At 39.8% G+C, this 24,659-nt stretch overlaps 1 protein-coding gene across 2 annotated transcripts; it reads left to right on the forward strand.

The window, feature by feature from the left end:
- Positions 1–19: 19 nt before the first annotated feature.
- On the forward strand, positions 20–24,281 carry LOC117290773. Of its 2 annotated transcripts, none has more exons than XM_033772318.1 (16): positions 20–167; positions 2,030–2,193; positions 3,358–3,473; positions 4,252–4,356; positions 4,805–4,909; positions 5,262–5,320; positions 6,029–6,093; positions 6,728–6,824; positions 7,558–7,800; positions 13,511–13,951; positions 15,187–15,302; positions 15,938–17,465; positions 18,825–19,047; positions 20,247–20,492; positions 22,508–22,672; positions 23,977–24,281. In XM_033772318.1, the coding sequence occupies exons 1-16, from the start codon at positions 98–100 to the stop codon at positions 24,134–24,136; spliced, it is 3,903 nt and encodes a 1,300-aa protein (XP_033628209.1). In that variant the 5' UTR covers positions 20–97; the 3' UTR covers positions 24,137–24,281. The 2 variants fall into 2 exon arrangements, with proteins under 2 accessions (XP_033628209.1, XP_033628210.1); XM_033772319.1 differs by having other exon boundaries at positions 13,709–13,951.
- The last annotated feature ends 378 nt before the right edge of the window (positions 24,282–24,659 follow it).

Here is a 24,659-nt window from a genome sequence, read left to right on the forward strand (position 1 = left end):
AAAAATTTGTGTTGGGAAATTGCGGCAAAGTAACTAGTGTAAACAACTGTGTAAGTTGATGTATTCCAGACAGCAATGAAGAATCAAACTATCACCAATGTTTCGCCAGTATTTTGTGACGTGTTTTATAGCAATCCTGATTTTATTTGAGACCACTGATAGTCAAGGTAAACAAATTGATAACTTTTAATTATTTGATGGCAATTTTTATCAATAAATAACGTGTGAGTTTTGCCTTAACCAGTAACGGTATGGTTCAATGCCATGGACCAGATCAGCAGTGACTATTTAGCAATGTTTAGTGGCGTGGCTATTCGATAATTTCCTGTGTGGTTATGACAAGTCTCCACAGCGAGGTGGTGATACTTAGACAAATAAATAATGAGCGAGGTGGTCACTGAATAAGAATAGATTAAGAAGGGTTGACCACGGATAACTTTCCGTATGGCGCCACCACTTTTTCACTCATTTTTACAAAAAGGGATATCTCATTGAGGTAAATTAGATACTATATTTTTTCATATCGAATGAAAAAGTGGTGGCGCCATACGGAAAGTTATCCTTGACCACCTCAACGAGGTCCTCATCCTTCTTTGATTCGATTGATCATATTTGAAGGGGCATTGGAAACAGTTGCGTTATTCCGTTAATTAACAGTTTTCACGCTATTATGCCTTTTTCTTTGAATTGGAATAAAAATAATGATGCCTTATATCAACCGATGCCCTAATTACCTTCTTTTGTTAATATGAAGTATGCAAACATATATTAAAACTTGATGGACATTGAAATGTTCACACTACACACCGATCTTCGATGACTTCAACTGGCCCCATTTGTTTTGAGTTTTTCCTGTTTTCACGGCATACAAGAAAGCATGGTTTCCAGGTGATGCCATACATGGAAGAAACATCTACAGTGACTACAAGTGTTCTTTGAGACTGTGTGTATGACTCTATAGCCAGCAGTTGTCTTTGTTTTATTCAAAATATTTTTTAATGAAATTTTAAAATTACCTTGGTAATTTTCAAAAAATAACAAAAATAAATAATTTAATAAAAAGTGTGAATAATCATTGGCTTTCAAATCTGATTTTTATTTATTTTTTCCCCCTTTTTTTTCTCTTAAAATTTATAATAAAGCGTATAAATAAACAGTGATAATTGAATCAACAAGCTGATCGTTTAAATTTTAATATAAATAATAATGTTGATCGGAGGGTTAACAAAAAAATCTCCAAAAATATTAGAAAATGATATAAGGCACATGGCTTCTTTAAGCCTCTGTATATTTTTTTCCAGAATGCTCAGCAAAATATTCAGTCACATGATTTGATCATCATGAATTGTGAACTGAAATAGAGTTTGATGAAACTTTTTCGGTGGGCAAATATTTTTATATGGCCTCAACATGATGACATATTTTTGTACCTTGTAGAAATGCCTAAAATACCAAACTTTTTGCATTTACAAGTGCAAATATCCAGTGGAGCCTTACGTGTTTCTAAGTTTTGGTCAAGGGAGAGGAGACTCTTTGCTTGGCAAATAAAACCACACAATTTTTATCTTGGGACTGTTTACATCGCGCACAGAGAAGTAAAAGATTTGCCACGATTTTAGGGACACCTCGAAACTAGGACCTCCTACGATATAGGCCTAATATTCAAATAATAGTAACCTGAGAGGCTGAGCTGAGGGTTGCGATTACTGCAACATAGGATGAGATTTTCCCAACTACAACCGAGGTAATGCAGTAATTTACAGAAAAGAACGTTGTTTTTTAAATGATGGTTTGATCTCTTTCCTTTGTTTTCCCTCATGTTTTGTGTGTAAGTTTTCTGAATTGTTTCTTTTAACAAAACTAAGTTGAAAAATTACTTTATTCCCATTTCTTTATTTCATTTACCCATGTACCTGTCTGTGGTTTACTTTCTTTGTTAACACTTTGAATCTGAAAGTTAAAAAGTAGTCTGAGAAAAATGACGGCTACAAAATAATCATTAAATAAATCATCTACTTTCGTGCTACAGATATTCAAGGAAGGGTCAACCTGGGGTCAGATGGTAACTCTACGACATCACCCACTGATTTCTTCTTCACGCTCAATGTCAATTCTGGGACCCTGCCGTTGAACTTTGACCTGTACAATGTGACGGATGGAAGTAATGCCACGGGGGTTGCATTTGATGAAGATGTAAGTATGAATAGGTATAGGGTATCATGGGCGAATGGTTAAAGGCACTGGACACTCTTGGTAATTATGCAAAATAATTGTAACCATAAAACTTACATGGTAGCTAGCAATGTAGAGCTGTTGATAGTATAAAACATTGTGAGAAATGGCTCCCTCTGAAGTAACGTAGTTTTCGAGAAAGGAGTCATTTTCAACTAAAATATTTGAATTTGATTTCGAGACCTCAGAAATAAATTTTGAGGTCCCGAAATTAAGCATCTGAAAGCACACAACTTCGTGTGACAAGGGTGTTTTTTCTTCCCTTATTATCTCGCAACTTTAACGACCAATTGAGTTCAAATTTTCACTGGTTTGTTATTTTGTGCATATGTTGAGATACACCATCCCAGTACAGTTTCCAATGAGAACTGCTACAGGGATTGCTTTACTCAAGACCAAGTGAGAAGACGGGTCTTTGACAATTACCAAAGGTGTCTAGTGTCTTTAAGAGCATCGTATTCAAGTTCTGCTTGTTAAGTCATCGGAGTGTGTGTTTGAATCCCGTTCATAACACTTGTGTCCTTGAGCAAGATGCTTTACTTTAATTGCTCCTCTCAACCCAGGGGTATAAACGGGCACCTGTGAAGGTAGTATATTGTGTATGAAAAAGCCTTTGAAAATATACTATCAACAGCTCTCCTTTGCTCGTTACCAAGTTATTTTTTTATGCTAGTATGTTATTTTGAGTAGTTACCAAATGTATCCAGTGCCTTTAAAGATAATATGATAATATTTGGTTTTTATTATAGCACTTTATACACCATGTCTAAAAGCGCTTCCAACATGATTACCCTGATCACTGGGCCATTTCATCTCAGCTCCTAGGGCAGTATACATCCTGTGCCACCAAATATGTAGCGCACTAAGCTAAACCAACAAACAAGAACCATCTCTGCCCTCACAGTTACCCATTTACCCCTGGGTGGAGAGAAGCAATTATAGTAAAGTGTCTTGCTCAGGGATACAAGTGTCACGACCGGGATTCGAACCCACACTCTGCTGAACAGAAACACCAGAGCTTGAGTTCAATGCTCTACTCCGCTTGGCCACGCCACCCCAATATTACCCCACAATACCCCAATATTACTCTTAATCCTTACTATGTGATATTTGTTTCATCAACAGGTGACTGTGTCCTGTGCCATAACAACAGTTTTTACTGAAGGAGATTCTGTATTACAATTCACTGATGCAGTCATAGAACTTAGAAATGGCGTCACTGTGGGTGATGCGCCGTTTGAGTAAGTATTCTGAGCTAGTGTCCGAAGGAACTTGTCATGTGCGATTTGGTGATGTACAGAGAATATGTAGTATTTTGTGCTCAAGCTCTGTAGTTTTTGTTCAGCAGAGTGTAGGTTCGAGTCTCATTCACGAAATGGTTGTCCTTAAGCACGACACTTAACCAACCATTCGGATGGGACGTGAAGCTTTTGCCCTGTGTATTGTATGGTGCACATAAAAGAATCCAGTGCATCAAAAAGAGAAGGGGTTCGTCGAGGTGTTCCGGGTTTGACTGGCTGCATATTGCGCTGCAGCGTAAACCACTACATGGTGCTAAGTAAGGTTACATTCTTCAATATGTAGGTCCACAATACCTTGCAGGAAAATACTGCATGTTGAAGCGCCTTGAGTATTCACTGAGTGGTGGATAGGAGCGCTATATAAAAAGCCATAATTATTATTATTATTCACTCTTTGTTTATGGGATTTGAGTCATTGCACGGTGAAGCATCAATGTATATTTGGTTTGTGGTAACACCATGTGTGTATCTACTTGCCAGGTAGAGTTTGTTCTTAGAGAACTGTCTTTCTTTATTCTACTACCGCGGAGTAGATATTCAGAATTTCAGGAGACTTCTCTGTTTTGAAAAGAACCCATCCTGCTTTTTAACTACTACCTGGGCGGAAGTTAGAAAATCGGCTGGGCCTACTACTTTAGCTTATAGGATCAATATTAACTGCACTGCTGCGGAGTGATATCTTAACTGGTCTCCACTCTTTGTGATTCTATACTTTCAGCATTGTATCCCAGGGAAGACAGGTTGAGGTGCAATGCAGGGGAGAGACGACAACCCCAGGGTTGACATCGTACTTCAGTCTGAACACCTCGGCAGGACAAACAGGGTAGGTCATTGTGAATGGTAGTATATATCCACAAGTCAAGGGAAATATTCTGTTGACATCAACAAACATCCACAAGTCAAGGGAAATATTGTGTTGACATCAACAAATATCCACAAGTGGTGGGAAAAATTTGTGTTGACACTAACACAAATCCACAAGTCAAGGCAAGCATTGTGTTGATAATGAAATGAATCCACAAGTCAAGTGAAACTGTTGTTGACACCAACTTAATCCACTAACCAAGGATCAAGGGAAACAGTGTGTTGACACTAGCACAGATCTACAAGTCAAGAAAATGTGTGTTTACACTGGTACTGGTAGTAACAAAAACCAAAATACAGAAAATTTTCAACAGAATTTGTTTTTTAAATGCATTTTGACCAAGTGTCTTTTTAACAGTCAATTCAACGTTGTTGAAATGATGCATTCCTTTTGTTTGATTCAACAGGCATGTAACAATCAAGAAAAGTCCCGTACTCAGTCTATGTCAGGAGAGAATCTTTGTTGCTAATAGCAACGGGATAACAAGAGGACAACTCAACCTGCAGCTTAGGTAAGTCTAGGAATACAAGCTTTGTTATCTTGCAGGCAAACATAAAAAGAAGATTTTAAATATACAATAAAACCATTCTACTTCGCGCACAAATTGTTTTGAATTGTTCTGGTGATCCATTGTTGAGCTGCAAATTGGAAGGAGCGGGAACGTTAAAAGAACAATAAATTTTGCACTTGAAAAATAGTTTTTCAGAATTCAGAATTTGTTTCAGAATTTATGTTATATCCGCTTTTTGGAAAAAAAAAGTATTTTCTTCTGATTATTTATTCTCTGTATGTACTGTCTGGTGCTACCTGGAAATAAATAAATAAACAAAATAAATAAATAATTGGTTTCATTTTGTTAACAGTGAACCAGTGCAAGGATCTAATGTTACAGCACAGTGTGATGTCACTGGCATAACATCTGGTAAGTGATTGTGATCTTTCTTCTGAACACAGGGTGGGGGAGGTGAAATGTTCACAGTTTTTTGCAATTGTTTTAATCTATAAGCATTTTAACCACTTCGCACTGGTTGACGTGTGTACTCACAAAATATTTCTATGTTGAACTACAGTTGACATGGTTAAACACCCAGAGTGTCCTCTTTTGAATACATCAATGCCTCATTTCATCTTTACATACCACCCTTACTCCTTGCAGGACACACTATTGGTAATTACTCGCATGAAACTTTACTTGGTAACGAGTAATGGGGAGAGGTTGATGGTATAAAACATTGTGAGAAACAGCTCCCTCTGAAGTAACATAGTTTTCGAGAAAGAAGTAATTTTCCATGAGTTTGATTTCCAGACCTCAGAATTCGATTTTGAGGTCTCAAAATCAAGCATCTAAAAGCACACAACTTTGTGTGACAAGGGTGTTTATTGTCTCGCAACTTCAACCACCAATTGAGCTCAAATTTTCACAGGTTTGTTATTTTATGCATATGTTCAGATACACCAAGGGGGAAGACTGGTCTTTGACAACTACCAAAGGTGTCCAGTGTCTTTAAATAGAATGCTCCTCAACAGGGAACATGACAGCGATTGTTGGCTGCGTGATAAAAGTGTAAAAAGTAAAACTGAAACTATATTCTTCACAATATTGGAAATGTTTTTGTCTTCCCCATCACAGTTGGCATGGTGGTGTGGTTGAGTTTCGACATAGTCAGTATCCTTATTGACCAAGACAGTGCAACGGTAAGGATCATTGAATATTAAATAATAGTAGGAGATGTTAAGCATCAATATTGTGGATGATACTAAATGGTCAGACAGCAGTCAATAATAAAACTTGTTCTTCACTGCCACACTACACACAAGGGCTTTCTCACACAATGGGCAACCTACACAATAGCCCCGAACCAACCAACCACAATTCTCCTTTCAGGAGAACCAATCAGAGCGTTGATTGAATCTACACTGAAGCCTCTGAACCCCTATAAATAAGCCCACTTCTCTCTTACCTCTTCAGTCTCCTGCGATGCCTAGAGCAAGCTAGTCGAAAGGTTAAGACTAATTCAAGAAGTGACTCTGCGGTAGTGCAGTTAGTTACGATTCTATAGGCTAAAGTAGTAGTCCCAGCCAATTTTCTATACCTTCCGCCCAGGTAGTAGTTAAAAAGCAGGACATATCTTTTCAGAACTGAGAAGTCTCCCAAACATCCGATAAATTTACTCCGCGATAGTAGAATAAAGAAAGACAGTTCTCTAAGAACAAATTCTACCTGGCAAGTAGATACACACATGGTGTTACCGCAAACCATATATATATTGATACCTCACCATGCAATGCCTCAAATCCTACATAAAACTTGTTCTTGTCATTATTACAGATGCCGTATGACATCACAGGTCGTGGTGACACCTTACAGGTTACATGTTATGCAGAATCAGACGATGATGTGCAGTATCAACGAAGCTCATCATCAAGTAAGATCCAAATTAGTTATAAGTGATGCCCCACACCAACATCACACACTTGAAATGATATTTAAAGTGAAGACAACCGTAACATTAAGAAATACTTACCCTATAGGCTTAAAGGCACTATTGGTAATTACTCAAAACAATTTTTGGAATAAAAACTTACTTGGTAACAAGCAATGGAGAGCTGTTGATAGTATAAAAACATCGTGGAAACAGCTCCCTCTGAAGTAACGTAGTTTTTTAGTAAGAGTTCATTTCTCACTCAAATAAAAATAATAACAGACTTCAGATTTTCACAGACTTGTTATTTTATGCATATGTTGGATTACACCAAATGAGAATACTGGTCTTTGACAATTACCAAAGGTGTCCAGTGCCTTTAATTCGGAGGTCATTGGTTCAAATTCCGCTCTAGTCAATCCCATATCATTTTAAATTTACCCAGTCAGTTTCCCATGTGGTTTATTATTTGATATCTGAAATAAAAAGTCACATTCCCTAAGTTGATCCCCTGGCTGCCGCTTCACAGGTACTTGCTTTGGTGTGATCCCTGGCTACACGGTTGTATGGCTTCTGACTGGCACCCAGGAACAAAGATATTGACAAAATAGGGAGACCGCCACTTTTATGGCTTGATAGCTAGGTTGGTAGAGCACCGGGATGTTAATGAGGAGGTCTTTGGTTCAAACCCCAAACTATTATGATTATATTACAATTAAACTCCTTCCTATCCCAGGTGACATCCTCTTTGACTTTGAGATGGGTTCCGTAACATTGTTACCGGCCACATCCAGGGTGACCAGTAATAAATTCACCCCCTTACTGGTCCTGGCCGAACCCCTCCAGCCTGGTGACGATGAGGTAACGTTCCTGTGCACCCTCACCCAGCTAAACTCAACGGACGAAGTGCAAAGCTTTCTCGACCGTGCGGAATGTACGGTACCAGAGAGTGGTCTCGCAACAACACCTAATCCAACAGGTAAGTACTAGCAGGGCCAAATTGCTTAAAGCCTGTAAGCTGACAAACTTGCTTAGCACAGAAAGATCTGGTGTAGTAGAAACAGATTACAAATACAGCAACCATGAAGTTTACCTTGTTGTGACTGGTGCCCCACTAAATGTTTAGTTAGAAAGGAGATTTGCTGAGCAGTATTTTCTTCTAAACAGCTTTAATCTAAACTTGCTTAGCACAGAAAGATCTGGTGTAGTAGAAACAGGTTACAAATACAGCAACCATGAAGTTTACCTTGTTGTGACTGGTGCCCCACTAAATATTTACTTAGCATGGAGATTTGCTGAGCAGTAGTTTCTTCCAAACACCCCTTAAATCTGCTAAGCAAAAGACTTGCAGGGCAACATAGCATGTTGGCTGGTAACCCATTTCTACATATAGCAAGGTATTCCTCAGTAAATGTTTACCAGCTTCATGAAACGGTGCTCAGTTTGTAGATTAACAGCTATGCCGTTCAAGAAGACAGTCGGGTAAAAGCTGGGGCAGAATATTGAACCACAATTCAGATGGGACGTAAAACCCTGTGTGCTGAGTGTGGTACCTGTAAACGAACCCAGTTCACATGCGTGGGTGAAAGGGTTTGTCTAGGTTTTTCTGGTTTCATGGCAGCAGATTGCGCGATATATGTGCTCAATAAGACAGGTTACTCATCCTAACTTGGGACTAAAATTATGATTTTAATGATTATGCAGATTTTATGTTAGGGGCCATTCAGAATAGCCAATGCCTAAAAAACTTGTAATTTAGTTTATAATGAAAAAATACAAATAATTATATAATATTGGATGGCTTTGAGGGGGATACAAGAATATTGTCATAGCGAGTGCAATATATTCTTGTATCCCCCGAAAAAAGCAATCCAATATTATTATTATTATTTATATCAGGCTGAGGACTTGATCAAAGCAACACTATTTTGGCTCACCTGATTCCAGATTTTCAATTCAATTTTATTATGTTTTTTTTTCTATTTCAATGCTATTTTTGAAAATCTTGAATGCGCCATACTGTGGGCCGTTTCACTGTGCGTTTATATATATAACTCAGAGTGCTGTGCCTTATGCAGTAAAAGTGCAAGATTTAGGCGTTGCGGCGTTAATACACGTAAATCTAACTTACCCAACATGGTGAGCGTTGCATCAGTCGCCGCGTGAGATGCGCGTGCAAGTGTTAAAATGCCCGGAAGGAGCAATATTGAAGCAATATTGCTCCATCCGGGAACTTTTACTGACACAGCGTTCAATACGCTGATATATTTTTGCCCCTGGAAGCCTGATATAAATAATAATATATAATATTAACAAACAAAGAAGAAGACACAATACCCAGCTAGCCAAGCTGGCAAGATTTGTCACCATTCCTGAAGTAGTTACAGATTTGTTTGTTTGAGCCAGAAGAAAGCCAATGAAAAAAACTGGTGTTGGAAACCTTTGATAAAAAATATCAGCTTCATTTGAGGCATCGCTTTTTCTTCAATGTATGGCTTGTATTATGAAGCCATTCAATTCTTAAAGGCAGTGGACACTATTGGTAATTACTCAAAATATTGATTGGCATAAAACCTTTCTTGGGGACGAGTAATGGGGAGAGGTTGATGGTATAAAACGTTGTGAGAAACGGCTCCCTCTGAAGTGCCATAGTTTTCGAGAAAGAAGTTATTTTCCACAAATTTGATTTCGAGACCTCAGGTTTAGAACTTGAGGTCTCGAAATCAACCATCTAAACGCACACAACTTCGTGTGACAAGGGTGTTTTTTTCTTTCATTATTATCTTGCAAGTTCGATGACCGATTGAGCTGAAATTTTCACAGGTTTGTTATTTTATGCATATGTTGAGATACACCAACTGTGAAGGCTAGTCTTTGACAATTACCAATAGTGTCCACTGTCTTTAAAAATCAAAATTGGGGTGGGTGGGTTAAAAAAAATATAAAAAAAGTGATATTTGTTTTTTATGTACTATTCTGAATGGTTCTTTTTATACTATTTTCATTCAATTCCCATTTGTTTGCACCCCCCCCCAAAAAAAAACCCTGTTAATTTTTTGTTTTTGTTCTACATACTAATAACTAATTGCACTTAAAAACCAAAAATTGGTAAGTAAAGCCATTTGATTACTTTTCACCCTGTTTCTTTGCTTGCCTGTAAGCAGTACACTGTATGGCTTCAGTAGTGGTCTTAGTGCTAAGATGAATCGAAGCAGTCAAATGATCTGGGTACTTTTTGTAACACAAAGCACAATGTCCACAGATTTAAACTAAGACAGTTTGAAGATAATGATGGAAGAAACCTTCTCTTAAAATGTTGCTTGCTGAGGTGCTGTAGTTTTCAAGAGATGAGTAAAACAAGTCACAAAAAAAACGTTTTACATGGTAAAATAACTTGTTGTCTCCCGAGACTTCAACTAATTTTGTGACTTTTTAAAAAAACTAATTTCTCCAAAACTACAGCGCCTTAGCTAGTAATAATTTAAGGGAAGCTTTCTACCATCATTATCTGCCAACTGTGTGAGTTTGATGTAAATCTGTGGACATTGTGTTTTGTGTCCTACCAAAAACACCCCTACCCTTTAACTGCACAACGCTATGACTGGATGGTTTTTTTTTGTGCTACTTTTGTCCCTCAGGTTTGCATAGTAAAACTGAAGCTTCCTCCTCCTTTGTAATCCCTCCATGTTCTTGACTAGTATAATTGTAACATCATTGAGCTGCTTAAAGGCACTGGACACTATTGGTAATTGGTAACGAGCAATGGAGAGCTTTTGATAGTTTAAAAACATTGTGAGAAATGGCTCCCTCAGAAGTAACATAGTTTTGGGGAAATTGGTCATTTCTCACTCAACTATTAAAAGAATTTAGCTGTCAAAGCATTTTATTATGCATCGGAAAGAACACGAAGTACATGTAATGCAACAAGGGTGTTGTTTTTTATTCATTCTCTTGCAAATTCACTGACCAATTGAGACCAAATTTTCACCAAGTGTGATACTGGTCTTTGACAATTACCAAGCTTGTCCAGAACCTGTAAGTACAAAAAGCAGCTAAGCACAATAACATTATGCTTACTAGGTTACATAAGCTTACCGGCCAAAGTACCATGTAAGTTGTATTATTTATGACCGGTATCCTGCTTACTTTTGCTAAGCAGAAAATGGTTAAGCAATCTGCTTGGCATACTGCTCTATGAGATTGGACCTAGCATTATTAATTTAGCAATGCTCTGATAAACCGAAATACTCTGCATGCTTATATCATGTAAGGTTTTATTTTATTTCTTGGTTTAAAATGGTGATGGAACTTTGCTATCTTATGTATAACCATATTTATTTCTTACCCTGGCACTGGTGTGTGATAGCTTTTCAAGTCTGGTGTAAATATATTTCACAGGCATAGGCCTCTACTGCTTGGGTGGGATTCGAACCAATGACCACGATATTCTAGAGCAGGTGTCTCACACTCCAGGCCACTGGGCATGATTCCCAGTGAAGCGGCCTGTATTGATAAATTGATAGACAGCAGGTATCACCAACAATTTAACAATTTCAGTTGGTATCATGGTTCGAATCCCACTTAAGTAGCCTATGAAATGTTCTCATCAGGGCCCAATTTCAAAGAGCTGCTAAGCACAGCAATTTGCTTAACATGAAATTTCTTCCTTGATAAAGACAAGATACCAACCAAATTTTCACGTGATTTTCAGGATAAGCAAACAACAGATTACCAGTAACAAGCAATATGCAACAAATTGAAATATGGTTGGTAATCCTGTTTTTATCAAGGAAGAAATTTCATGTTAAGCAAATTTTTGTGCTTAGCAGCTCCATGACATTGTGCCCAGGACTCAAGGAAACACCGAGTATACAGTGTATATTGCACAGTGGTGTAGCGTCAAATGTAAAACCCTTTTGTTCTTTATCGTCGTTAGAATTAGTACATTAATTATACCCTCTGATTCTTTAGTTTAATAATATCTAAAAACATGGCTTCTTGTAACTTGAAAGTTTGTTGATGGATTATTCAAAATCGCATCACAGCTTAAAATTTGTTGGTCGCCAGAGTATTTGTAATGTAGTGGTTAGACTACAGTGCTTGAGATTGCTAAGGTATGGGTTTGACTCTCAAAGCTAGCTGCTGACTTTTCACGATGCTTAGAAGTGAAGTCATCTAGCTAGACTATTAAAGGAACATATACCTTTGGTTTTTGGAGTCGTTCAAATGTTTTAATGTGGATGTATACATTGAAACTAACCTTTTTACATAATAACATAACTTCAAAGTGAATTTTTTTTCAAATGCTTTACACTACCGAAAGCAGATGTAGGCTTCTAACCAATGACTTTTTATTGCCACTAATTTCAAGTGTGATTACGAATTGTTTACCTTCCCTTTAAGCTACAAAGATTTGTTTGTTTGTTCTCGACCCTCTTCTTCCTCGCCAAGCTTCATCTGCTAGTTCTTTCAAACAATTACTTAAAACTCATCTGTTCACTTCGTAACTATGTTTCATGGAACTGATTACCCTGCATATCTACCTAGTTAGTCATTATATAGTTCCAATGTTGTATATAATGAGTAGGGTAGATGGCCTTAGTTTTCGATCCAAACCGGACCTTCTTCAGAGGCATAAACAAACAAGTACAAACAAATACATATTCATTTATAGAAAAGAAGAGGGGAAAGGGATTAAGGGAAGGATCCAGAAAAAAAACCAGGAAAATTACAGCCAATCAAAGTTTCTATTTGAGAAACAATTGGTGGCTATGAACCAATGTTGTATAGATATATTGTACTTACTTTTGTATTTGTATTGATATTTTGCGTTAACAGCGCCATGAGCGTCATGCCTCGCGGACCTGAGCACTCTAGACGAGGCCACTATTATTGTTATTATTATCAATATTCCCTACGATGGATCCTCTTGCAATCCATTGATCAACAATTTTGTCATCTTGTTTGATTTTGTGACTGCAGCTATTGCTAAGGGCGCAGTTTCTGTGGATATCTTATGCTTCGATGCTTGTTCACGTGATGATCAATGTGGGGTTGAAAAAAAAAAATAACTGCTCGAAAATAAAAATTAACTAATCCTGACAATGAAATTAACTGTTAACAAGATTTAACTTAAACAAAAGTAATAATTACTTCTTGAGAATAAAAATAACTGCCCTTTGAAAATAAAAAATAACAGCTCAAAAATAACTTTTCTTAAAAATAAAATTAACAGCTTTTAAAATCGGAAAAAAACTACTCTCGAAAATAAAATTAACTGCCATTGAAAGTAAGAAAAACTGCCCTTGAAAATAAAAAAACCTGCCCAGTCCTGGAAATTACATAGAGGCAATAGAGGCCATGGCCTCCGCTGCCCCGGTCTTGTACTTGGTGCCCCTGCAATAGTTTCCCATAGACTTTCGAGATCTTCCAACAGAAGTGCCCTTTGCAAACTGAAATGGCCTTGCTCTCTCAAACATAAAATATCCAGCCTGAGTAACTGCTCTCAAAAATAAATAAAATAGCTATGACACTAACAGGCTTCTGTAAGAAACACATGAAGTTTGTAACTTCCTTTGTTTTATTGTTTGAAAAGAATCATTGATTGGCAACCTTTCCTTTATTTGTGCATGATTTAGTACCGGTAATCAAATTAATAATATTGTTCTACTTGTGTTACAAATTTCCAGCTGGTCCGACTCCTGCCATGACAACCTCAACAAACACTTCAAACTCTACCTTGCCCACCAATGCAACCCAACCAATCACAACAACCCCTCAAATAACCACCCCTCAACCGACCACCCCGCCACTATTAACCCTTCCCCCGACTACCCCGCTCCCCACGACCCAATCTCCAACGTTCCCGGTCCCGACAACCCCACCAGGCAACGTCAGCTCAGAGTGGAAGCTCGCAGAGTCGGAGATCGTCTTCCAAGAAGGGGACATGGAGCTTGCGTTGTTGGTCAGCCGGAGCGGCAGCAGGGACGGTTACCAGGGAGTTTTACTGGTAACCTGCTGTGCCGCTAAGGAGCTAAACACGAGTCCGAAGTATAGCGGGTTGATAACAGCAGTGGTGGCGACGGTCGACGTTCCACCGGCAAGATCTATCAACTGGACAGCTGCGTCAGGTATTTAATCATCCAAACATATAACTGTCACTTCGTTTGTCATCTAGAATCTTTCAAACAAGTCTTATAGACCTTTCTTTTGTTGATAAACAAACCGCCCTGGTTGGCATGGGCGGCTGATTGTTTTAAATTCCTCAATCGCATTAACAGATGGTGTAAAGAAATTCACGTTTTTTTTTGCAAACTTTCAATTAAATAAAATACCTTCCATAACTAGTTGTTTTGTTTTCAACAAAATCAATACAATGTTCGAATGTTTTACAAACAGTAGCGATCTATTGTTTGTTTGCATTTATGGCTTTCGATACATTTCCAACTTGGGTTGGCAAAAACTTGGGCTGTGACATTGCAAAAGAAAGGTCTGTAAGCAGGGTAGATGGATTGCACAAAACGTCATTGACCACCATCTTTTATGGCAAATAATGCCCTGCGCACAATTCTCGGCCAAAGATAGCCTTTCACAAGAGCACGTTTCATCAAAGGTTACGGCCAATGCAAGGGGTCTGTACCCCCATCTACACCTTCAAAAGTTTCCCATGGACTTTAAGACTTTCCAATGGAAGTGCCCTTTGCAAAATGAAAATGGCCTTGCCCTCTCAAAGACGAAATTCCATGCCTGTCATAGACAACCCATGTAGTTGTACAAAGTAGTTGATTGACTCGCTGAAAAATGCCTCCTGACGATTTCCAGAGCAAGCTAGTTGAAATGACCAGTTAAGAACTCTGTGAAGCTGATAATGAGAAATCCCCTCGATCCACTAAAGCTAAAGCTGTAGTCCCTGCCGGTTGTCTACCTTCCGCCCAGGTAGTAATTAATAAGCAGTACAGTTCTTTTCAGAATCGAGAAGTCTCCCAAATTCTGAAAATCTACTGTGCGGTAGTAGAATATAAAGCAAAATAAGTTCTCAAAGGAACATAATCTACCTGGCAAGTAGATTCATACATGGTGTTACCACGAACCAAATATATAGGGTGCGTTCGATAAGCTTCCCTGTGTCGACCCGCAGTGCTCACTCGAGTGAGCCCCTGACAAGAGCTAATCAAACGACCGTGGTGACGTCACCCCCAACCCCAAGCCCATTCCACAAGCAGGGCACTTGGGGCTGACCCGGGTGAGTCCCTGGAATGACGTCAGAGCTATTCGAACGTACCGGGGCAGACCGTGGTCGACCCGGGTAAGCTAATCAAACGCACCCATAATGAGCTGGAGGGTTAATAAAGTTCATTCCTTGCAGACGTCAGTCAACCCCAAACAGAGAGAGTCATCACAAACCCAGCCTACACTGAGGTCTCACCCTGCCCCTGTGATCTGACGTCCAATAAATGTGATGTCAATTGTTGCTGTGACTCGGTAAACCTTATCACCTTTATTTTTCGCAATCTGTTTGAATTGCATCAAGGAGCATTTTATTTTTAATGAACGATCATTAATTGTGTTCTCGAGCAAGACCATTACTACTTCAGTCTCCAGGGGCACAATTTCATAGTAGAGCTGCTAAGCACAAAAATTTGCTTGGCATGAAATTTCTTCCTTGATAAAAATAGGAATACCAACCAAATTTCCACATGATTTTTTAGGATATAAGCAAACAACAGCTGAACACAAGTAACAAGCAATATGCAACAAATGGAAATTTGGTTGGTAATCCTGTTTTATCAAGGAATAAATTTCATGCTAAGGAAATTTTCGTGCTTAGCAGCTCTATGAAATTGGGGGCCCAGATGAAGAAGGGGTTTGCCGCATTGTTTCTGGCATGCTTGGCTGCATTAAGTTTGCGCCATAGTACCTCATAAACCTTTACAAGGAGCTACAATGGGTTGCATATTTCAAGTATAGCTCTTCATACCCTGGAGAAAAAAATTTCAACTTTGGATGCCTTTAGGGTGTGAAGGAAGAAGTGCATATTTTTATTATTAGTACTATTAACTGAAACTAAGACATTGGTTTTAAGTCCTCCATTTTTTTTCTTGACATTTTCTTCCCAGCTCTGCTCGGAAGAAGATCAAACAGCCTTCATCTGTATCCCGGGTATCCCTGGCGGAAATTTTACCATTCAAGACGATTACAACTGCAAAACTCAAGCCATTTTCAAATCAGACTGGTCCCCGTTCCTCTGTGTGGAAACCGACAACAGCCCCTACCTCGGGTACTACTTCTCGTCTCGGCCAGGAACTCGTAACGCGGCCAGCTTCAACGCCCTGAAAGCCACAACTCCACAGACAACAAGTTTTGAGGACACTGAGCAACGCTCTCTGGAATTTCAGGATGAAGACACCAACGCAGGAGGGTATAAGTTTGGATTTCCGGTCGAGACTTTATTCAAGACTAGCGTCCGTGGGTTTCTCGCTCTGCCCCAGGTGGATTCTAATGGTGGCTGCTCTTGGCTTTCCCCAATCAGATTCCAGATGGGTACGTCTTCAAGTTGTGACGTGGACCCCAAGGAGGACCTATGCGTTGACTCCTCAGTGCTAAGCGCCCGCGCTTTTACACTCTCGTCCAATGCTGCGTATCCACCATGCTCGGAAGCACCGGGAATTCTGAGAAGTTACGGTGGTATTAATCCAGCACCAACATCCGTCAGGTACTACTGCACAGATGACATCACGGCCTACCTCGTTTCTGGGTTGCGAATCGAAGAGTTGGTCTCTCCAAACCAAGAATCCCTCTTCCCTGACGGTAGCTCCAACGCTACCTTCGCACTGCCTGACCGTTGTTCTTGGGATGATGGGTTCACCCTCCCACCCGTGCCCCAATATAACAACCAAACTTCACTTTGTAGTAACGTTGTACTTGATGTCCGCTATGAGTTATTCTGGCGAGGAAACCAGATCGTTCAAGCGGATGCTAGTGTCATCCTAGGCGTGGCTGGCTTAGCGCTAGTGGGCACCAAAGCTTCAACAGACGACGACGAAGACGTCACATTTGTGACTCCCCCGACGACTCCTGTTCCGACCATGGAGGTAACAATGGAGGGCACTGAAATAGTAACCCTCATAGAAGATGTGACTGATATCATCACCATGCTGGGAACGGACCCAGAAACGTTCGGAACTATAGACCCCACAACCCAAATGCTGACCACCTTAGCACCCACAACCCAGCCTCCGACTCTCCCTCCAACAACGACCCCTGCCCAACCAATGACCACCCCTGCCATACCGGTAACCACCTCAGATTTCACCACGTCCTCCATGACTACCGGCAGTACCATCGTTGTCGAACGGTACCCTGCTTTGCCCTTCACTCAACATTTCTCAGTCAAATTTACACACCTCTCCACGCCCATATCTGACCCTGCCCCAATTGACCCGCCAGACGTCAGCGATCAAGTAGAACGGTCTGGTAACCCTGGTTACATCATTGGGAGGAGAGTGTTGTCGGGTGTGGCTGTTTACGACCCTCAGACTGAGTGCAACAATGAGAGTCTGTGTGCCACCGTTGAACCAGTACAGTTTAGTGACTTTGTGAGGGTTGATGATGCAGAGACGAACAGGCTGAGAGTCTGGGCACCAGGTAAGGCCTAAATAAACTCACGGTATAGTACGTAGAAATTTCATGTTCAAAGAGAGGTGTGTTATATTTATAATGATTTAAGAATAAAAAGATCTTATGTAGCCAAAATCCACCTAAAAAGGCACCCAAGGCGCTTCACACAAACAATAAAAGTAAGAAGTTAAAAGTGCACAATGTATAAAAAAAACTATACTGAAGAAGTAAACATTCCTTAAAGCCATTGGACCCTTTCGGTACAGAAAAAAAAGAAAAAGTTTTACAAATAACTTACAGGGTTTACAGAAGGTAGTGGTGAAAGACTTCTCTTAAAATATTATTCCATGAAATGCTTTAGTTTTTGAGAAAACAGTAAAACAATATCAATTCTCGTTATCGAGAATTACAGATTTATTTTAAACACATGTCGTGACACGGCGAAACGTGCGGATACAAGGGTCGGTTTTCCCGTTATTTTCTCCCGACGCCGAGGACTGATTGAGCCTAAATTTTCACAGGTTTGTTATTTTATATATAAGTTGTGATACACGAAGTGTGGGCCTTGGACAATACTGTTTACCGAAAGGGTCCAATGGCTTTAAAAAGTACAGTACAAAGCAAATTACAGCAATTAATGAGAAGAGGTTACTTCATAAAACTACTGAAAAATTTAACATTACTTTAAAAGCACAGTACAATTCTATTAAACTATCGATTGCTGTGGTGCCCTCTGCAAGGTTCCAATGGTGCCCTCTGCAAGGTTCCAATGGTGCCCTCTGCAAGGTTCCAATGGTGCCCTCTGCAAGGTTCCAATGGTGCCCTCTGCAAGGTTCCAATGGTGCCCTCTGCAAGGTTCCAATGGTGCCCTCTGCAAGGTTCCAATGGTGCCCTCTGCAAGGTTCCAATGGTGCCCTCTGCAAGGTTCCAATGGTGCCCTCTGCAAGGTTCCAATGGTGCCCTCTGCAAGGTTCCAATGGTGCCCTCTGCAAGGTTCCAAAACAAACTTGCATTTTTCTCATAGAAGTGCCCCCACCAGAGAATAATATACCTTTATCATGGTGCAGCCATCTTGAGTTTCTCCCATTGATATCAATGTAACCAAACCGAGGCTGAAAGAACAAAATAGTCTGGTTCCTATTTGCAAAATGTATATTAGCATATTTTATTGTTATTTGATATGAGGAACATGACCAAGATGGAGGCATCATGATAAGGGTCTATTGCTGTGCCCCCTTTTAAAAGGGATTCAAGGCCCGGTCTTTGTGTTTTATCATATAAATTACTGGATGTGTGTATAACTTGAGTTCCAAGCGGATTCAAGATCGCACGCCGAACATCCAAGGATCCCTAAAAAATATATGTACTCTTTGTTACCACCTCCAGGCCCAGGGAGTCTATGCTCACAGTCTAGCCTGGTTGATGTCACATATGGAGAGGACCATGTCTCGGGCTGTATTCTCAGGCTAGGTTGGTCACAAGTCAGCAACTGCAGCGCATTGCGAGAGACGATGCTGATGGAGTTCCTGTCAATGATGGCAGCAGACAGGATTGGTAAAACCGGCAACGCAAGCACGACCATGTTAAGGAACTGGGCGCCAGTTTTTAAGTGAGTACCATTTGGGTGAATACAGCGTTTGTATTTGCCACACAGGCTGTGTTTGAATTGGCGACTGTGGCTACTGCTATGGCTGATCACCGTGTCATCATGCGTTGAAGTATAGGACGTCTTTAGCAACACCCTTAGCAACACCTATAGCCAGAGCCAAAGCTGCCAATTTGGATACAGCCTAAATATGTAATAATCTCTTGAAAGCTCTGAATTTGTTGTAACACTTCACATCAGATGGCGTGTATACAATAATAATAATAGTGGTTTCTTATGTAGCTCTCATATCCGTCACTCAGTGATGCTCAAGGCGCTTCAACATTCAGTATTTTGGCGCTACGTTTTGAAGTATGAGACCTACTACTACTTTACATAGAACCATGTAATGGTTTACACCCACAGCTGCACCCACATCACCTCGGACCAATCAAAACACAGATATGGAAAGCTTACGTCACTGCATGTTTAGCAAATGAAATCATATGCCTCTCTTAATATTTATGCATGAGGTACGTCACAATGCTATCCCAAACCGAAGCGATAGGCGCAGCCACTGCAAGTGATGGGGGACTTGCGCCCATAGCCTCATTTTGGGTTAGAATTATGACGTCATGCATAAATATTAAGAGAGGCGTATTGTATCTAATGAAATCACATGTTTGGAAAAGTAGGTACCTGTCTTTATCCTTGCTGTTAAAGAAAGGGGACCAGTTTAATGTCCACTTGGACATTCATTAAACAGTTCTTCTTTTGACCTTGATGAAGACACTATTTTAGCTTGTGACATCATATGCAAGGGGTCTACATAAACATCTTAAAGGCACTGGACTTTTGGTAATTACTCAAAATAATTGTTGCCATAAAATCTTACTTGGTAACGAGTAATGGGGAGCTGTTGATAGTTTAAAACATTGTGAGAAACGGCTCCCTCTGATGTAACGTAGTTTTCAAGAAAGAAGAATTTTTCCACAAACTTGATTTGGAAACCTCAGAATTAGATTTCGGGTCCCGAAATCAAGCATCTGAAAGCCGAAACTTTGTGTGACAACTTCGACGACCAGTTGAGTTCAAATTTTTTACAGGTTTGATATTTTGTGCATATGTTGAGATACACCAACTGAGAAGACTAGTCTTTTACAATTACCAATAGTGTCCAGTGTCTTTAAAGTAATTTTCCTGTTTTTGTTTCTTCTTACAAGACCTGTGGAACAACCACTTCCAACTGACCCTCCACCTGTCACAGCTGCCGTGACAACTGATGCCATGACAACTGCTGACATGACAACGTCGGAGGAGCAGAACGAGACGCTAGAGTATCGACCCCTTGATCTGGGTCAGGGTGTGTGTTATGACGTACCCACTGGAGTGAATCTGGAGATCTTGTATGCAAATACTGGGGAGTTTGGTGGTCTAGTGCAGCAGGAGATCTTATCCGCGCGAATCAAGTAAGTGTATAGGATTTCAGGCATTGCATGGTGAGGTATCAATATATAGGTGCATTCGATTAGCTTCCCTGGGGTCGACCTCGATGTGGAGTATTTTATTTTTTCCCAGGACAAACGTGGGCACATAATTACCCCACGTTCGTCCTGGAAAAGTCGCCTATTTTGTTTTCCAGTACGAACGTGTGCAGATGTTTACCCACGCTCCAGCTGGAAAAAAAACAGACACATCATCGTGTGAGCCTTCTTGTCGTGACGTCAGTGCACCTCGGGTCACCCCCAAGTGACCCTATCCACAAGCGGGGCTCTTGGGGCTGGCCGAGGTGCACTGACATCACCACGGGAAGGCTCACGTGATGAAGTGTCTGTTTTTTTTCCAGGTGGAGCGTGGGTAAACTATGTGCCCACAGTGTCCTGGAAAAAAATAAAATACGCCACATAGGGGTCGACCCAGGGAAGCTAATCGAATACACCCTTAATTTGGTTTGCGGTAATCAGAGCGTTGATTGTCTTTACACTGAAGCCTCTATAAATAAGCCCACTTCTTTCTTATCTCTTCAGTCTCCTGACGATTTTTAGAGCAAACTAGTCGAAATGTTGAGACCAATTCAAGAACTGACTTCGCGGTAGTGCAGTTAATTACGATCCTATAAGCTAAAGTAGTAGTCCCAACCAATTTTCTATACCTTCCGCCTGGGTAGTAGTTAAAAAAGCAGGACAGTTCTTTTCGGAACTGAGAAGTCTCCCAAACACCCGATCAATCTACTCCGCAGTAGTAGAATAAAGAAAGACAGTTCTCTAAGAACAAACTCTACCTGGCAAGTAGATACACACATGGTGTTACCGCAAACCAAATATATAACAAGTACGTGTTATCCACTTGTTTCTGGAGAAATTAGGGTCAAATTCTATTATTTCTTTACAGGTTTTAAGAATTGTTTTTGGTAGTGAAAGATATCGTATGGAAGCAAACTATTAAAGAAAACAACAACAAAATATTTTACTTTTGCTTTCTTTATGCTGAAAGATTTTCTTCCCAATGTCTGGGTCCAATTTCATGGCACTACTTACAGCAGATTACGGTTGCAAGTCAGACCATGAAAATGAGCCCTGAACTCCACTAATGTAAAGGGCATTGATACGGTTATTGTGAAATACGCTATATAAGAATTTGTTTAGTATTATTTTTAGTAGTAATTCTTTTTGTTGCAGTATTATGAAAAACTCTTGCTCGTTCTGTGGAAGTGTCATGGCCGAACAGCTAAGAGCACCAAGTTCAAACTGTGTGTTCGAGTGTCAGTCGTGGCACATGTGTCCTTGAGCAAGACACTTAACCATTGCTTTGTCCTTCTGATGGGACATAAAAAGCTGGTCCCATGTTTTGTGTAATGCACGCTTGGCGAAAAGAGAAGGGATTTGCCCCAATACACCTGGTTTGATTGGCAGCTTGTTGCGCCACTCTCTTGTAAGCCATTATAATGGTGCTATGTAAAAAGAGTAGATCTCACAAACCAAACGTAGTCCAACATACCTTGCAGGAACATGCTGTATGTTAAAGGGAAGGTACACATTTGGTAATTGTCAAAGACCAGTCTTCTCACTTGGTGTATCCCATCATAATCATAAAATATCAAGCCTGTGAAAATTTTGGTTCAATTGGTCATCAAAGTTGTTAGAAAATGAAGAAAGAAAAAACACCCTTGATGGACGAATTTGTGTGCTTTCAGATAATAATAAAAGACTTCTAGCTAGAAGTCTTTTATTATTTTAGTGCGAAATTACCTCTTTCTCAAAAACTACGTTACTTCATATGGAATCGTTTCCCACAATGTTTTATCCTATCAACAGCTCTCCAATGCTCGTTACCAAGTCAGTTTTTAAGTGAATATTTGTTTTGAGTAATTACCAAATGTGTACCTTCCCTTTAAAGCACCGAGTGACGGATATGCGCACTATATAAGAAGCCATTATTATTATTATTATTATTATTATTATTAATATTATTATAATATCCATAGCTTTAGCAAGTCGACCATCAAGTTTCAATGCAGTGGAGCCAACAGCGTTACATGCCACCTCAATCAAGCCTCTGACAATGCAACAGAATGGGTGCAGTCTTTTCCAGTAACAAGCACTGTGGTTTTCACCAGGGTGCCTGCTGAAGATTTGGGGCCAGGCTATCTGTAAGTTTCTGTCGTCATATTCCATCCTTTTGTCTATTTCAATAATTTAATATAAATATCATGTCCAAGTTGATGGCTTCAACAGTGATCATGGCTGGATCACTTCAAGGCAGTGGACACTATTGGTAATTACTCAAAATAATTATTAGCATAAAACCTTTCTTGGTGACGAGTAATGGGGAGAGGTTGATGGTATACAACATTGTGAGAAACGGCTCCCTCTGAAGTGAAGTAGTTTTCGAGAAAGAAGTAATTTTCCACGAATTTGATTTCGAGACCTCAGATTTAGAACTTGTTGTCTCGAAAACAACCATCTAAACGCACACAACTTCGCGTGACCAGGGTGTTTTTTTCTTTCATTATTATCTCTCAACTTCGATGACCGATTGAGCTCAAATTTTCACAGGTTTGTTATTTGTGTGCATATGTTGAGATACACCAAGTGAGAAGACTGGTCTTTGACAATTACCAATAGTGTCCACTGTCTTTAAAGAAACATTACAGAATTGGTAAGAGGGAGAAAACAAATTGTCTAAGATCACAGCTTTACACAAAATTACAAGGTTTAATGATGATGATATTATAAAACATCCCTTGAAATATTTCTGTCTGAAATGTCATATTTGATGAGAAATAAATGAACATAATTTCCCGCTTGGAGTTTATCGCTCAGTGAGCGTTTAATTCATTGTTTTTGTTTACATCGATGTCATGCGAAATGTGGTATTGATTTTTTTACTATTTTCTCACGACCCAGATGACCGATCAATCTCAAACTTTTACAGGTTTGTCAGCTAATGTATATGGTGGATTACATAAATTGCTTACACTGCCAGCAACTGTTTTGTTAGCAAAAATCAATTCTGTAATGTTCCTTTAAAAGTAAAAGCTGCTTGACTATGACACAGCTTTTTTTGTTCACGAAATGTATGAACTGAGATTACTCCTGAGGGAACCTGCCGTCGATTTCACAAAACTCTTCCTAACTTAGGATTAATCTTGGGACTTCCTAAAATTAATCCTAGCGTTTTTGAAATCGGCTGCTGGACCCAACTTTATAAACCTGTTTACCAGTAACCAAGTTTTTATACTTAGAATGGCAGAAAAAATTGGCGAAAGCAAAAGTGTATTTCATACATGATTTAGCAACCTTGACATCGGTGCTGCCTCTGGGTCATCTTGGTGAACTCTAGTAATCCTATCGATTACAAACACTTGCATCCGACAATTTCCATTAACAAATTCAAGTTGAGAAATTTTGACATTGGTTTAATCCTTGTTATTTGTCTGTTTACTTTCTCCAGGTTATCAGGCCCGATACGCTGCGACAATGATCAATGCTTTGAAGAGATGTACTTCCCTTTTAGTCCACGCTTTAAAGGTGATTCTCCACAGTATACCATTGGCGTGGCGCTGTTTCTAGTCTTGTTAACTATCGGTTATGTTGCATTTACAAGACTTTGAATATGAGGACGATAAGGTAGTTTTGTGGAAATGTGTCCATTGTTCCGATAAGCCAAAGAAACGTAATGTAAAACTGAGAGCAGTTATTTAGTTCCTTTTCCAACAGATCTGGGCCCCATTTCATTGCGCTGCTAAGCACAAAAGTTTGCTTAGCATGAAATTTCTTCCTTGATGAAAACAGGGTTACCAACCGAACTTCCACGTGATTTTCAGGATAAGCAAACAACAGCTGAATACCAGTAACAAGCAGTATGCAACAAATGGAAATTCGGTTGGTAATCCTGTTTTTATCAAGGAAGAAACTTCATGCTAAGCAAATTTTTGTGCTTAGCAGCTCTATGAAATTGGGCCCTGGCTCTAGTTTGGGCTCTGACTCTGGCTTGGGTTCTGAATGGGGCTCTGGCTTAGGCTCCGGCTTGGAGTCCAGTTGGGGTTCCTTCTTGAGCTCTGTCTTGGGCTCTGGAACACTGGTACCTAGGCCTAACGAACACTAGTAACTAGGCCTATGGAACACCATTGCCTA

This window comes from Asterias rubens, chromosome 5, assembly GCF_902459465.1.
Source record: "Asterias rubens chromosome 5, eAstRub1.3, whole genome shotgun sequence".
Taxonomy (NCBI): Eukaryota; Metazoa; Echinodermata; class Asteroidea; order Forcipulatida; family Asteriidae; genus Asterias; species Asterias rubens.

Excerpts from the sequence above, each read along its gene's own strand:
- LOC117290773 (XM_033772318.1), top strand. The coding sequence starts at position 98 with ATGTTTCGCCAGTATTTTGTGACGTGTTTTATAGCAATCCTGATTTTA. Across the intron at positions 3,474-4,251 it reads GTGGGTGATGCGCCGTTTGA|CATTGTATCCCAGGGAAGAC; the intron begins GTAAGTATTCTG and ends CTATACTTTCAG. Across the intron at positions 17,466-18,824 it reads GCTGAGAGTCTGGGCACCAG|GCCCAGGGAGTCTATGCTCA; the intron begins GTAAGGCCTAAA and ends TACCACCTCCAG.